At 41.5% G+C, this 14,318-nt stretch overlaps 2 protein-coding genes and 1 long non-coding RNA gene across 5 annotated transcripts in view; 2 read left to right on the forward strand and 1 right to left on the reverse strand.

The window, feature by feature from the left end:
• Positions 1-6,813, forward strand: part of LOC122494776 (zinc finger protein 649-like) — a 38,945-nt gene extending 32,132 nt beyond the window's left edge. For 2 of the 3 annotated variants that reach the window (XM_043600215.1, XM_043600216.1), the window contains one exon: positions 3,043-6,813. In XM_043600215.1, coding sequence (XP_043456150.1) covers positions 3,043-4,646 — 1,604 coding nt within the window. In that variant the 3' untranslated portion in view covers positions 4,647-6,813. The remainder of the gene's footprint in view (positions 1-3,042) is intronic. The other variant, XM_043600217.1, reaches the window with a different exon arrangement.
• Positions 1-12,707, reverse strand: LOC122494811. The gene is made up of 3 exons (XR_006300278.1): positions 12,573-12,707; positions 9,944-10,051; positions 1-1,611 (listed from the first exon to the last, which is right to left on the reverse strand). It is a non-coding gene; the product is annotated as an uncharacterized LOC122494811 (long non-coding RNA).
• LOC122494783 (zinc finger protein 577-like) overlaps positions 12,702-14,318 on the forward strand; it is a 20,881-nt gene continuing 19,264 nt past the window's right edge. Inside the window, 1 exon segment of the mRNA XM_043600231.1 lies at positions 12,702-12,888. The gene's annotated coding sequence lies outside the window, so the exon portion shown is untranslated.

The following is a 14,318-nucleotide window of genomic DNA, read 5'->3' on the forward strand; positions in this document are numbered from 1 at the left end:
CTCAGAGAGTTGGGTTTTATTAGAATAGGGTTCAGGGCCCACATATGTCTTTATGCAGAGTCCCCCAAGGGTGCTATTGTGACCCAAGCTGATGAACTACAGTCCTAACACACAGTAAAAGAGCTTGAAATTAGTGGGAAACAAAGTTAAGTGTTTCTCTACACCAAAGATTTGATAAGCAAAGATTGGACAGATCTTCATGTAATATTTAGAAATGAAGCTTTTGATTGTGTGAGATGTTTTTGCTATAATTCAAGGCTCTACAAAATTCAAGCAAATAATAAACATAGGGACTACAGTTGACCCTTGAGCAACACAGGTTTAAAAGGCACAGGTCCACTTATACACAATTTTTTTTCCAATACAGTTCTGTAAATGTAATTTATGATTTAAAAAAAAAATTTTTTTAACATTTATTTATTATTGAGAGACAGACACAGAGTATGAGCAGGGGAGGGGTAGAGAGAGGGGGAGACACAGAATCTGAAATAGGCTCCAGGCTCTGAGCCATCAGCACAGAGCCCGACGTGAGGCTTGAACTCACAAACTGTGAGATCATGACCTGAACCGAAGTCAGTCACCCAACCAACTGAGCCACCCAGGCGCCCCTAATTTATGATTTTTTAAATAACACATTTTTCTCTACTTTTTTTTTTTAAATAATACAGTATATAACACATATAACAGACAAAATATGTGTTAATGTCTTTATGTTATCCGCAAGGCTTCTGGTCAACAGTAGACTATTAATAGTTAGGTTTTGGGTAAGTCAAAAGTTAATGTGTATTTTCAACCACAGGGAAGGGGGGGTTGGCACCCCTAACCTCCCATGTTGTTTAACAGTCAACTGTGTTTTAGAAGTTTAGAAGAAAAGTAACCTAAAGTGGTATAGAAGGAATGGAGAATGATAGTATCACAAAGTACCTTACGTTGCAAGAGATATAGCTAGGCTTTGAAGAAGATGATGAAGAAACATGCCAAAAAATTGGAAATATGCACAGCCATATGGGAACTGTCAAAAGATTGGCCTAAAACCAGCCACATGAAGATCAAGGTCAGAAGGTATTTGTTGGAGACTAGTGAGTGGAAAATTGGGTAAACTGGGCACATTATGTTAATGTAAAGGTTTATCACCAGGCTACTTTTGTGATTTTTCCATGTTAGCAATAAACAGGGCATGGTAGAGATTAGGTTTTCTAAATTTCTGTAGGTAGGCACTGTAGCAATAGTAAGGTGTAGCCAGATGTTCTAAGTAAAACTAAAGGCAAACCTGCCAGAGTCTTGATTCAGGAGGAAGGTGGTCCATTAGGACCCCTTAAATGATACCCCATAACCTAACTATTAATAGTCTACTGTTGACCAGAAGTCTTGCCGATAACATAAAGAGTGTAGAATTAAGGAAGAAGCTGTTAGTGGCAAGACGAGAGATTAGTCTGTCAGGGACAGTGAAATGGGAGAAACTCCAGTATGATCTCCATGCAGGTACAGTATGATGAAGAAGGTGACAGTTCCCACATCTGGTGCAGCAGATCTGCTTGTAGAGAAGACTGTGCATGTTGTAAAAGTCTGTAAGTCCCTCTTTCTGTGGGAACATATGAGAATGTGTCACACCTAGAAGAAAGGTTAGAGTGTTTAGGAAAGTTCATTTGATGATGGTCTACATAATGAACAAGAATGACGTGTTTTAGCAACAAGGTGAGGCCCCGGAGTCTGTTAGAATTTTTTTGAAATCAGATTCTGTGCATCCAACATTCCGACTTGTCTCTGGGATATTTGTTCTAACACTGGGTCCGCTTATTTCTCTATCAGTGTGGTTGATGCTTGGGTCTCTTCAGCGGTCTCTCAGAGTCCCAAAGCTCTGTATGTTGAAATGACTAAGGACATAGTCTTGTGCCTTCATCTGCTTTCAGTCTTGACCTTCTGAAATGTGATCCCGTTTAACACTCTGACCTTAGTGATATTTACGTTCTGATGATTTCCACATATCTCCATTTAAGACCTCTCTCAAGTTTCATATATATCTGACTGGGTTTTCCATGTCTGTACTTGGATATCTAATAATTACCTCAAAGGTGAAGTGCTTCAAAATGCACTTGTTCTCATCCTATTTGAACTTGAACAACATCTTCATCTTATTAAAAGGCATCACCCACTTACCCATTAGCTCAAGCCACATACTTAGGAACACGCTTTGATTTCCTCCTGTTACTTATCCCCAGATAAATCCAGTAATGGGTCTTATCCATTCTTCAAAACACATCCAGATTTCTTCCACTTTTCATTCCCTTTGCTTCCTCCAACTAGGGTCACATTTGCAATTGCCTACTTTCTTCTTTTTCTTGTGTGTTTATTCTGTTTCTCTTTCCATCCTTAGAGTAGGAGTTCAGTGAAAATAAAGAGTATTTTTTTATTTCTCCAACACTAACATGATACCTGGTATATGGTAGTAGCCACTTAAGAAGGATGTATTGAATGGTGGATTTTGTCTCTTACCATTTTGAATCAGGTATCCCTCCAGCCTCTGTGATCTGATGCTGCTAGTGACTTCCTTGTATTTTACTGTCTCCAGGGCCTTATTTACAAAGCAGATAATTCTTGATCTGTTGTGAATTTACCCTATATGACACTGACAGCTGTCATCTTTTGGTTTGTTGTATTTGTATTACTGTGTTTTTAAACATTTCTAACAGATAAGTTAGTATTTCATGAGTACAGAATTTTTTTAGGTGGGGAAGATAGAAATGTTCTAGAGATGGATGATGGTGGTGGCTGCACCACAGCGTGACTGTACTTAATGACACAGAACTGTACGCTTAAAAATGGTTAAAATGGCAAATTTTACCTTATGTGTATTTAGCTACAATTTTAAGAGCTTTTTTTAAAAAGAGATAAGGAATATGTATACAAGGATATGCTTGGAATTTCTTTTATGTTGATACTAAAAGTTTTCCACTAAAGAGCCAGCCCACCCCACAGTACTTTTGAAGCAGTTTTATTCCATATGATGGTCATGGAAAGATTCACCGTTGTCTTCTTTCCTAGAAATTGAGAGAGTTGACGATCATCTGCCTCAGCACTTAGAAAATCTCAAAATGCCGAAGAGGATGGAACAGTGTTATGAACTGAACACATGTGGAAAGACTGTTCATCAGAGCAAAAGTCATTTTCCTTTCAGGCCAAATCATGATAGGTTTCATTTACGTGGAAAAACTTTGAAGCCACACTTAATCAACCGAAGTAGAAGCTGTGACAAAGAGCCTGCTGAGTCTGGTGGAGACGGGAGATCCTTTCTCAGTGCTAATCACAAGCAAACTCACACTGAAATTCAATTCCATGAAAGTAGAAGGCCCACCAGCACTAAGTCACAATTCCTTAAACATCAGCAAATACACAAAATAGAGACGGCCCACGAATGTCCTGAATGTGGGAAAGCCTTCCTCAAGAAGTCTCGGCTCACAGAACATAAGAGAATTCATACAGGAAAAAAACCCCATGGGTGTAGTGTATGTGGGAGAACCTTCTCCAAGAAGTTCAAGCTCACTGAACATCAGCGAATTCACAAAGGAGAGAAACCCTATGAGTGCTGTGAGTGTGGGAAAGCCTTCCTCAGGAAATTTCAGCTTACTGAACATCAGAAGACTCATACAGGAAATAAACCCCATGGCTGCGGTATATGTGGGAAAGCATTCTCCAGAAAGTTCAAGCTGACTGAACACCAGAGAACTCACACAGGAGAGAAACCTTATGGATGTACTGAATGTGGCAAAGCCTTCTGCAGGAAGGCAGAACTCATTATACATCAGAGAAATGAAAGAGGAGAAAGGCCCCATCAGTGCAGTGAATGTGGAAAAGGTTTCGCCAGAAAATCACAACTCATTCTACATCAGAAAACTCATACAGGAGAGAAATCTTATATATGCAGTGAATGTGGAAAAGGTTTCATTCAGAAGGGCAATCTCCTTATACATCAACGAACTCATACTGGAGAGAAACCCTATGGATGCATTGAATGTGGTAAGGCCTTCAGCCAGAAGGCGTGCCTGATAGCACATCAGCGATTTCATACAGGAAAGACTCCCTTCGTATGTACTGAATGTGGAAAATCTTGTTCACAGAAATCAGGACTCATTAAACATCAGAGAATTCACACAGGAGAGAAACCCTATAAATGCAGTGACTGTGGGAAAGCCTTCACTACAAAGACAATGCTCACTGTCCATCAAAGAACTCATACAGGAGAGAGACCCTATGGATGCAATGAATGTGGGAAAGCTTTCTCCCACATGTCATGCCTTGTTAAACATAAGAGGATACACACAAGAGAGAAACATGTAGATTCAGTGAAGGTTGAATATTCTTCCACAGAGGGTCACAGCTTATTAGATACTAGTGAATTCATGCAGGGGAAAAGCCCTGTTAATACAGTGACTGCACAGATGCCTTCCGAGATCCCTCAGACCTCATTAAACATCAGTGGGCTCCTCGCAGATAGGAATGCAGTCCTAGTGGGACAGCCAGCTGCCAGATGTGCACCCTCAGGAAATAACGGAGAATTTGTACAGGAGAGAAACCTTATGAATGCAGCGAATGTGGTTGTGCCTTCAGTGGTCAATTACATCTTATTTTATGTCACGAAAAACACATAGAAAAAAACTGGTACATTCAATTAGGAAAAGCCTTGAGCAATAATGTCTTGCTGATAATATGGTTATACACAAACAAAACCCATGAGTGCAGAGGCTAGTTTTAGAAGACCGACTCTGTCTGTCATCAGTGATCAACATAGCTCATCAGGGAGCTTATAGTGAGTAGAGACATGGCAATAGTGGGAAAGTCCCTACCCTTAATATGCGTCAGTTCATACTGAGGAGAAACAGGAGGCAATGAACGTGGGGCACCTAGGTGGCTCAGGTCATGATCTCACGGTTCGTGAGCTCAAGCCCCGTGTCGGGCTCTGCGCTGACAGCTCAGAGCCTGGAGCCTGCTTCAGATTCTGTGTCTCCCTCTCTCTCTGCCCCTCCCCCGCTCAGCTCTGTCTCTCTCTCAAAAATAAACATTAAAAAAAAAAAAGGCAGTGAACATGGCTGGGATTTCAGTGGTACATTCTGCCTCATGCATTAGCAGGTAAAATCACAGAGAAATAAAACTCTGTTAATCCACTAATTGTGGAATTCCTTTAACAAAATACTAAAGTTCTTGTGAAACAAAGGTTTGTGAAGATGAGGAACATTTGAGAGCTTTATGTACCTTTTCTAATTTGACCTATGTCATGTAATACACCTGATGTACATTTTCAGACAGGGTACCTTGAACCACATTCCTAATTACCATGTTAGTGATTCCATAATTTAGAGGAGATAGTTTCTGCCCTACATCACTGGCTAACATTATCACACTATGTTCACTTTTCCCGTTTGTGGATTCTTTTTTTTTTAATTTTGTTTTAGAGAGAGAGAGTGTACGCATGTGAGCTGGGGATAGGGGCAGAGGGAGAGAGAGACTCAAGCATGACCCTGGGATCATGACCTCCACTGAAATCAAGAGTTGGAAGCTCAACCAACTGAGCCATTCAGAATTAAAACAGGGCCAGGAAGAAATTAAGTAAATAATAAAACAGGGCCAGAAAGGACCAAACTTTCCAAGTAACCTCAGGTGCACCTCTTTCTCTTTTTCTAAAATTTTCTTCAATTCTAAAATTCTTCAGTATCATATAATGTTTACCCTGTTGCATTTCTTTGGCTTTAGATTTTATTTCAGGCAACTGAAGTCCCTTCAAAAAGAAATGAATATTTTAAACTCATGAATATAATTTAATGTCCTTTGATGAGTTTAAGTTCAATTTAAAAATAAGAGCAAGCATTACACAATGTCACCATAAAAGCGATTAAAAATTTTCTAGACCTGAAAAGATAGAGAAACCAGGTTTGCAAAATGAACTAAAAGCCCAAGTACAATTAGTAATTTAAACCTACACATTAAATAACAAAATACATTCCAACAAAGCTCTCAGTAGTCATTTTCGAAAACATGAGAAAGTAAGGTAGGCAATTTGAACACAAATTAAGAGGATTACTTCCATCCTAGCTCTCTCTGTCCCTTCCCTGATTATTGAATTCTCAGAATGCTGGGAATCTGAAGTTCTAAATGCCTGGATAACTATCCAGTTGCCTCCCCTTGGAGGCAGTACCCTGTCTAACCCTAACTTTTGCTTCATTGATGGAACCACCCCAACATTCTTCCTGGTATCTATTCCCATTTTCTCTCAACTCAGAGGGATTCTGAGTCCTACAAACACGAGGAAGACAAAAGTAGATCATAGAATCAGCCTTGGACCGATATCTCATGCTCCACAAAGCCAGAGAGACTTGGATTTGGACCTAGAGTAGGCATAGGGTTTCTGGAAGAGTAGGGTGAATCTAGTGCTGGAATTGCTGAAGGCCTGTAACCAGCCTGGAAAGTATTTTTGGAATCTGATATGTATAATTAGTTAAATGTAGTCAGGGGTAATCACAGGGGCTGGCATAAACAATACAGGAAGAAGTTCAGACCACGTCTACTGGTGAAAAACTGATCTGAAAAGGGCATGAGGTCAGGTCTCAGGGAGAAACTAAAGGTAGAGGTCTGTCAGACGAGATAGTTGAGTGGCATTTAAGCAGTTGATTTTTTTTTTTGTAAATCAGTGACGTAAACACCACTAGAATCATTGGAGAGAACATTTCACTTGTTTTCTTCGAGATTTTGATATGGAATATAAAGACCTTGGGTCATGTATAAACGTTACCAATTTTAATACAAACCATATTACAATATCAACTTTATGCGCATGTAAGGTCTTGAATGTAAGTTATACACTGTAAAAGTTAGACTATAAGCTTCATGAGGGTAGGGAACTTCTGATAACCCCTGTATACAAGATGTCTAGAAGAATATGTGATACAGGGTAGGCACTTGATACACATGGTTAGTTGACTGAATCCCATCCAATAAGCAATCTTGTCTTGCTTAACAGATTTAAAGCAGGGCCAGGAAGAAATTAACTAACCAAATAATAAAACAGGGCCAGAAAGCACCAAACTTTTCAAGTAACCTCAATGTATCTCAAAACAATTCTTTGTAAGAGGGGTGCTTCAAGAATATTTGTAAGAGAGGCGTCTGGGTGGCTCAGTCGGTTAGCATCCAACTCGGTTTTGGCTCAGGTCATGATCTCACAGTTTGTGGGTTCGAGTCCCATGCTGGGCCCTGCACTGACAGTGCAGAGCCTGCTTTTGGATTCTCTCTGGCCCCTCTCTCTCTGCCCCTCCACCCCCACTCTCCTCTCTCTCAATAAATTAACTAAATAAACAGAGTGCAAAAATATCCTGATCTCCCCTGTTGTACCTACTCCCCCATAATCCCATAATAAAGTTGACAAACTTATCAGGCAGGAAAATGTGACCACTGTTGAAAGACCAATCAAAAGTGACCTAGAACTGATATCAACGCTAGATTGAGCGACCAAGGACATTGTATAAACGGTTATAGCTGTATTCCATTATATCAAAAAGAGGAATGATTAACATGTTAATAACAACAATGTCTTGGGTTGATAAGATATGTAATACATTTTACTTCATATTTTATAAACCTTCCCAGAATACTGTTGTTTGTTCACTATCTTGATCAGAGAGTGAAGGGCAGTTAGCAGTTTCCCCTAGGCATTCCTCACAATACCTCTTTTGCCACTTGGCCAAGAACATAAGGCCGCCTTTTTTTTTTAAGTTCAGGTTCTCTGAACAGTTTTTCACTTTTTAATAAAATCTTTTGTCCTCATTATGCTTAAATTTGTACTTTCTTTTGCCTTGCCATAAAGTTCACTGATGTTTTGCATACACAAATAGGGTAAACTCCTAGTTTTTAGACTCCCGCCCACCTGTTTTTCATTTTGGATAGTTTGTATTGCTGTGTCTTTTCAGTTCACTAATTTTTTCTTACACAATGTCTACTCTGCTAGGGACACCTGGGTGGATAAGTCCTTTAAGCTTCCAACTTCAGCTCAGGTCATGATCTTGTGGTCCATCGGTTTAAGCCCCACATGAGGCTCTGTGCTGACAGCTCAAGGGCCTAGAGCCTGCTTTGGATTCTGTGTCTCTCTCTCTCTGCCCCCACCCCTCACTCACACTCATCTCCCTCTTTCTCTCAAACATAAATAAACACTAAAAAGAAACAATGTTTACTCTGCCATCAATCCCATCAAGAGTATGTCTTATTTCTAGAAATTTGAATTGGGCCTTTCTTTTTAGATCGTTCATATCTCTATTTAATATGGTTTATTTTTTGGGTCTGGGTGGCTCAGTCAGTTGAGTGTCTGACTTCAACTCATGTCATGATCTTGGGGTTCATGGGTTCAAGCCCTACACTAGGCTCTGTGCTGACAACTCGGAGCCTGGAGCCTGCTTCAGATGCTGTGTGTGTCTCTCTCTTTCTCTCAAAATAAATAAATAAGCACCAAAAAACAAAAACAAAACATGGTTTACTTTTTTTTTAAGTTTTTACTTAAGTAGTCTCTACAGATCACAACCCTGAAATCAAGTCGCATACTCTACCGACTGAGCCAGCCAGGCATCCCAACATGGTTTACTTTTAACCTAATTGTGACAGTATTTAAAGTGAGTTTTCAGTATTTAAAGTGAGTAGTTCAGTTAAGCATCTGACTCTTGATTTTGGTTCAGGTCATGTTACCATGGTTTGTGAGTTCGAGCCCTACACTGGGCTCTAGTGCAGAGTGTGCTTGGGATTCTTTCCCTCTCTCTCTCTCAAAAATAAGTATTTTTTTTTTTAAAAGTAGGCAGCATATAGTTAGACCTAGGTTTTTGTTTGTTTTGTTTTTTAATCTAGTTGACAATCTCTTTTTATTGGGGTATTTAGGTCATTCATAATTAATGTGGTTATGTTCAAATAATGTGCAATTTGTTATTTATTCTATCTGGTTTTGCTCTCCTTTTTGTCTTTTTCTACCTTCTTTTGGAGTAGCTATGTTTTATGATTATTTATATCCTTTGTTGGCTCATGAGGTGTAATTTTGTTATTTAAGTGGTTCCTTTAGAGTTTACAGAATGTATCATTCACTTAACAGTGTATCTTCAAGTTATCCTACTTTTCACATGTAGTACTAGAATCTTGAAATAGTATACTTCAGTTTTCTGCAGCCAGATCAGCTTCGTTAAAGAGATTATCTTCTGGATGCTCCTGGGACACTTTTTTTTTTTTTTTTTTAAATCCTAGGATATATTTTTAGGGGATGGATAAACTGGCTTTACATAATTACACATTAGCATTTCTAACTCCATATACTTTCAGAATCTTTACAAAATATGAAGAAATTTCTGGCATTTAAACTTTAGGCCACCTTTGAGTCAGGTTACATTCAACCAACAAAGCAAACTAAAGGCATTCTAACTGAGCTTACACATTAAAGCCAGAATCCATTCATGGTCAGCCCGTATTGTTAAGTTTGCCTGATCCAAATTTTTATTCCTTTTTACCATAATCCTACAAATGTTTCCCAGGATTCTCTTTATATAAGCAATATATATTAAAAAATAAATACTTCATAATTACATTGTGTTTATCCAAGGGATGCAAATTAAGTTAGTTCAATTTTCTTTTTTTTTTTTTTTAATTGAGAGAGGATGCAAGTGAGCAAGGGCGGAATGAGAGAATCCCACAAGGGGCAGAGAGAAAGAGAGGAAGAGAGAGAGAAGCGGGGCTCACCCAAAATGGGGCTCAAGCTCACCTAATGTGGGACTCAAACTCATTAACTGTGAGATCATGACCTGCGCCTAAGTCAGATGCTTAGCCGACTGAGCCATCCAGGCACCGCTCACCACTGTATTAGACTGCTTTGGCTGTCATAACAAAATAACACAGAGTGGGTGTTTGAAACAACAGAAATTCATTTTCTTACAGTTCCTGAGGCTAGAAGTTCACAATCCAGTTTCCAGCAGATTTGGTTTCTGGTCAGGACTCTAGCTGCCGTCTCCCCATGTCCTTGCAAGGCATTTCCTCAGTTTGTCTGCACAGACAAAGAGCACTCTGGTGTCTCTTGTACTAAGGACACCAAATTACTAAGATCAGAGCCCTACCCTTTGACCTCATTTAACTTTAATGACTTCATTAGAGGTCCCATCCCCTAATATGGCCACACTGGGTGTTAGGGTTTCTACCCGTGAATCTAAGAGGACACCAACATTCAGTCCATAATATTCCACCCCTAACCACCCCCCAATTCATGACCTTTTTGCATGCAAAACACATTCCATCCCAACAACCCTCAAAGTCTAACTCATTCCAGCATCAACTCTGAAGTCTATATAATCTAAGTCTCACCTAAATCAGATATAGGTGAGACTTCTGGTACAATTTACCCTGAGGCAAAATTCCTCTCCAGCTGTGAACTAAAATTAGAGAGGTGATTCACTTCCAAAAAAAATGGTGGGACAGGGGTAGGATAGACATTCCCATTCCGAGAGAGAGAAATTAGAAGAAAGGGGGTGATGAGTCCCAAGCAAATCCAAAACCTAGCAAAGCATATCCCATTAGATCTTAAGAATGATCATCTTTGGAGTGCCTGGTTGGCTCAGTCAGTGCATCCAACTCTTTTTTTTTTTTTTTAATGTTTATTTATTTTTGAGAGAAGCAGAGAGAAAGGGAGACACATGATCTGAAGCAGGTTCCAGGCTCTGAGGTGTCGGTGCAAAGCCTGATGCGGGGCTGTACTTCATGGATCACCAGAGCATGACCTGAGCCAAAGTCCGACACTTAACCAAGTGAGCCACCCAGGCACCTCTCGGTGGGTCCAACTCTTGATTTTGGCTCAGGTCATGATCCTGGGGTTGTGGGATGGAGCCCCAAGCCTGGCTGTGTGCTGAGCATGGAGACTGCTTAAGATTCTCTCGCTCTGCCTGTCCCCCGGCTCTCTCACTCTCTAATTTTTTTTTTTTTTTCCTTAAAGCATGGAAGCTAATAATACAGGCTTTAAAAAAAAATAATGAGGGGCGCCTGGGTGGCTCAGTCGGTTGGGCGGCCGACTTCGGCTCAGGTCATGATCTCGCGGTCCGTGAGTTCAAGCCCCGCGTCGGGCTCTGGGCTGATGGCTCAGAGCCTGGAGCCTGCTTCCAATTCTGTGTCTCCCTCTCTCTCTGCCCCTCCCCCGTTCATGCTCTGTCTCTCTCTGTCTCAAAAATAAATAAAAAACTTTTTAAAAAATTGAAAAAAAAAATAATGATCTTTGGTAATTTATCTTCGGTTATGCTCTGGCTGCTACGCATTGTAGGTAGGACTCATAACAGTCTTGCAACTGTACATTCAAACCATCAATTTTACATTCTGCATGTCAGTAGAACGTTAAGCTCCACGAAGGGTATTTTTGCACTTATGTGCAAAGGGTATGTCTGCACTTATAGCTTTTGTATCCCCAGCACGCAGAACAGTGCCACATTTTATAAGCATCTGCTGAGTGAATGAATGAATCATTAATCCCTTTAATGGGGAGGCGCTCTGATTGTGGTTGTGTAACTATGGGGAATGAGTTTTGCACTGGGAGCTCCTCAGTTTAATCATTTGGGCTGAAATATTGAATACAACCACTTCCCTTTCTTAGAGTTTTTTTTTTTTTATTTAAGTTTTTAGTTTTAAATACAATCTACCCCCAAGATCAAGAGTCACATGCTCTACCAACTGAGCCAGAGAGGCCCCCTCAGCACTTTTTTTTTTAATGTTTTCAATTTTTTTTTAAATTTATTTTTGAGAGAGAGACAGATAGACAGTGTGAGTGGAGGAGGGGCAGAGAGAGAGGGAAACACAGAATGGAAGCAGGCTCCAGGCTCTGAGTTGTTAGCACAGAGCCCAACGCGGGATTGGAACTCAGGAACCGTGAGGTCATGACCTGAGCCGAAGTCGGATGCTTGGCCGACTGAGCCACCCAGGCGCCCCCCCCCCCCACAGCCCCCCCCTCCCCCCCGCGTCAGCACTTTTGATGCAAGGAATTTTCCATCTTTATGGAAGGAAAATCTTGCCCAGCCTTTGGCTCCTTCCACCGTGGGAGAGCCACGATTCTCCATTGGCTCTGCCCCTTCTGTTGACCCCTAACAACCACCAGCCACATTTTCTCCTACACAAATCATACCAAGAGCTCTATGATTCTGTTTATCTACTCTCTGACCAACGGCTTTTTCAGCGGTTCTCTACACCCTAGACTGGCTGAAATGCCACTTTCTCCACAAAGCCCCCTCTAGCCAGCATTCCCAAGATGCTAGCCGGGTTCCCTCCCAACTGTTGTTCCCTTCGGCTCGGGCTTCCTCCCTGTCGAACTTCTACGCTGGCTGCGCCCACCCGGCTTTTCCCTAGCCTTGAAATCAAAGTGTCAAAGTCCGCCACCTTCTCGGCCCGTCCTGAGAAGAATTCTGGGCAGGCCAGAGTTTCTGAGAAGCTAAGCAGTTTATGCACTGCCCCTGGTGGAAGTTGTAAATTCGGGGCCCAGGGGGTCAAGTGGCCTGGAAATGAAGCGAAATAAAGCGTTTTCAATAGCTTCTCACCGTCTTGGGCCTTCCCGCGAAAAACAGAAAAAGAGATGACCCCCGCCGTAGGGTAATAGGTGGAGAACTGGCGGCTCCCTTCAAGTAGCCTGGAGCGGGCGCTGCAATATGACGTCACAGAGGCCGAACCCAGCGCCAGAATTCGCGTCTCTGGAACGACGCGCGCTGACCCTTATCGGTCACCATCCTTTCCGTTTCTGAGGGTCTGGGAGAGGCTGAGGTGGGACTCGGGGGGGTTCTGTGGACACAGAGGCAAAGTGTTCAGAGGCGTGGTACCGTGGTTTTCTCCAGTGGTGAAGAGCGAGGCCATCGCCAGGTCAGTGTCGGTTCTGGGAGTGTTTCGGGGCCAGGGAGAGCTCGTTGGTTTTTTGTTTTTTTGTTTTTCAAACCCCGGAGCTCGTGGGGGGTCGGTGTTGGGGGAAGCTAGTGGGAATTCCCGCTCGGGTGTTCTGTGTCGGAGGGTCACGTGGGGGTTCCGTGTTGGGACGTGCACTTGGAGAGAGCAGCGCTGTGGGGTGTCTGTGGTCGGGGAAAGCGGGAGTCGTGTCCGTGTCGGTGACCGCCTTTGGGGAGTTCCGTTGTTGATGCTTTTCACATCCTTCCTTTCAAAGATGGGGTTTCTGGCCACTTGCGTCCATGTTTACTGTATATTCTTATTGAAAGTACATGTTTCCAGTTTTATTTCCTGCCCATGTAATGACATGCCCAAACTCCTACATACTCCAGAAAATAACTCTTGTTAAAATACAGTGTATTTCGTTTTTAGTGTTGGGATCAGTTTTGTGTAGGTAGTGACATAATTTTATCAGCTATTTCCATATTTTTAACTCTGGAAATTTTCATCTTTCTTTTTTTTTAATTACTGCAGTAATGTTCCATCAAGTGGGTGCTTTAATTTGGGTGGAACTGATGAGGGTTAGGTCCACCACTTTCTGGAACATTTGATGGATTTCCTTTAACCCAAGTGTTTAAAAAGGATTTGACCAGCTGTGGTGGTAATTTTTCCACATGTGTCTTAGACATATCTGGTTATGTTTATTCCTAAATAGTTTATACTGTTGGGTTGCCCGGGTGGCTCGGTTGGTTAAGCGTCTGACTTTGGCTGAGGTCATGATCTCACAGTTCTCGAGTTCCAGCCTCGCATCAGGTTCTGTGCTGAAAGCTCAGAGTCTGGAGCCCGTTTCCGATTCTGTGTATCCCTCTCTTTCTGCCCCTCCCAGGCTTGTACTCTTTCTCAAAAATAAATAAAACAGGGGCGCCTGGGTGGCGCAGTCGGTTAAGCGTCCGACTTCAGCCAGGTCACGATCTCACTATCCCGGAGTTCGAGCCCCGCGTCAGGCTCTGGGCTGATGGCTCAGAGCCTGGAGCCTGTTTCTGATTCTGTGTCTCCCTCTCTCTCTGCCCCTCCCCCATTCATGCTCTGTCTCTCTCTGTCCCAAAAATAAATAAACGTTGAAAAAAAAATTAAAAATAAATAAATAAATAAAACATTTAAAAAAATTTAAAATAGTTTATACTGTTGTTGTAATGGTAAATGGTGTGGTTTTTCTCCTTATGACCCCACTCCCTCTTTTTTCTTTCTTCTAATTTTATATAATGCACAAGAACAAAACTTTAAAAGGTACCCTTATTCTGTCACCTCAGTCTACTACCGTTACTGCTACTAGCTTATAAATCAATTCCTTTATATTTTCTAGTTGACTGTTTTTGTTATCTGCAAATAATTTTGGTCAGGTGGCAAGTGTA

Source organism: Prionailurus bengalensis, chromosome E2 (assembly GCF_016509475.1).
Source record: "Prionailurus bengalensis isolate Pbe53 chromosome E2, Fcat_Pben_1.1_paternal_pri, whole genome shotgun sequence".
Lineage (NCBI taxonomy): Eukaryota > Metazoa > Chordata > Mammalia > Carnivora > Felidae > Prionailurus > Prionailurus bengalensis.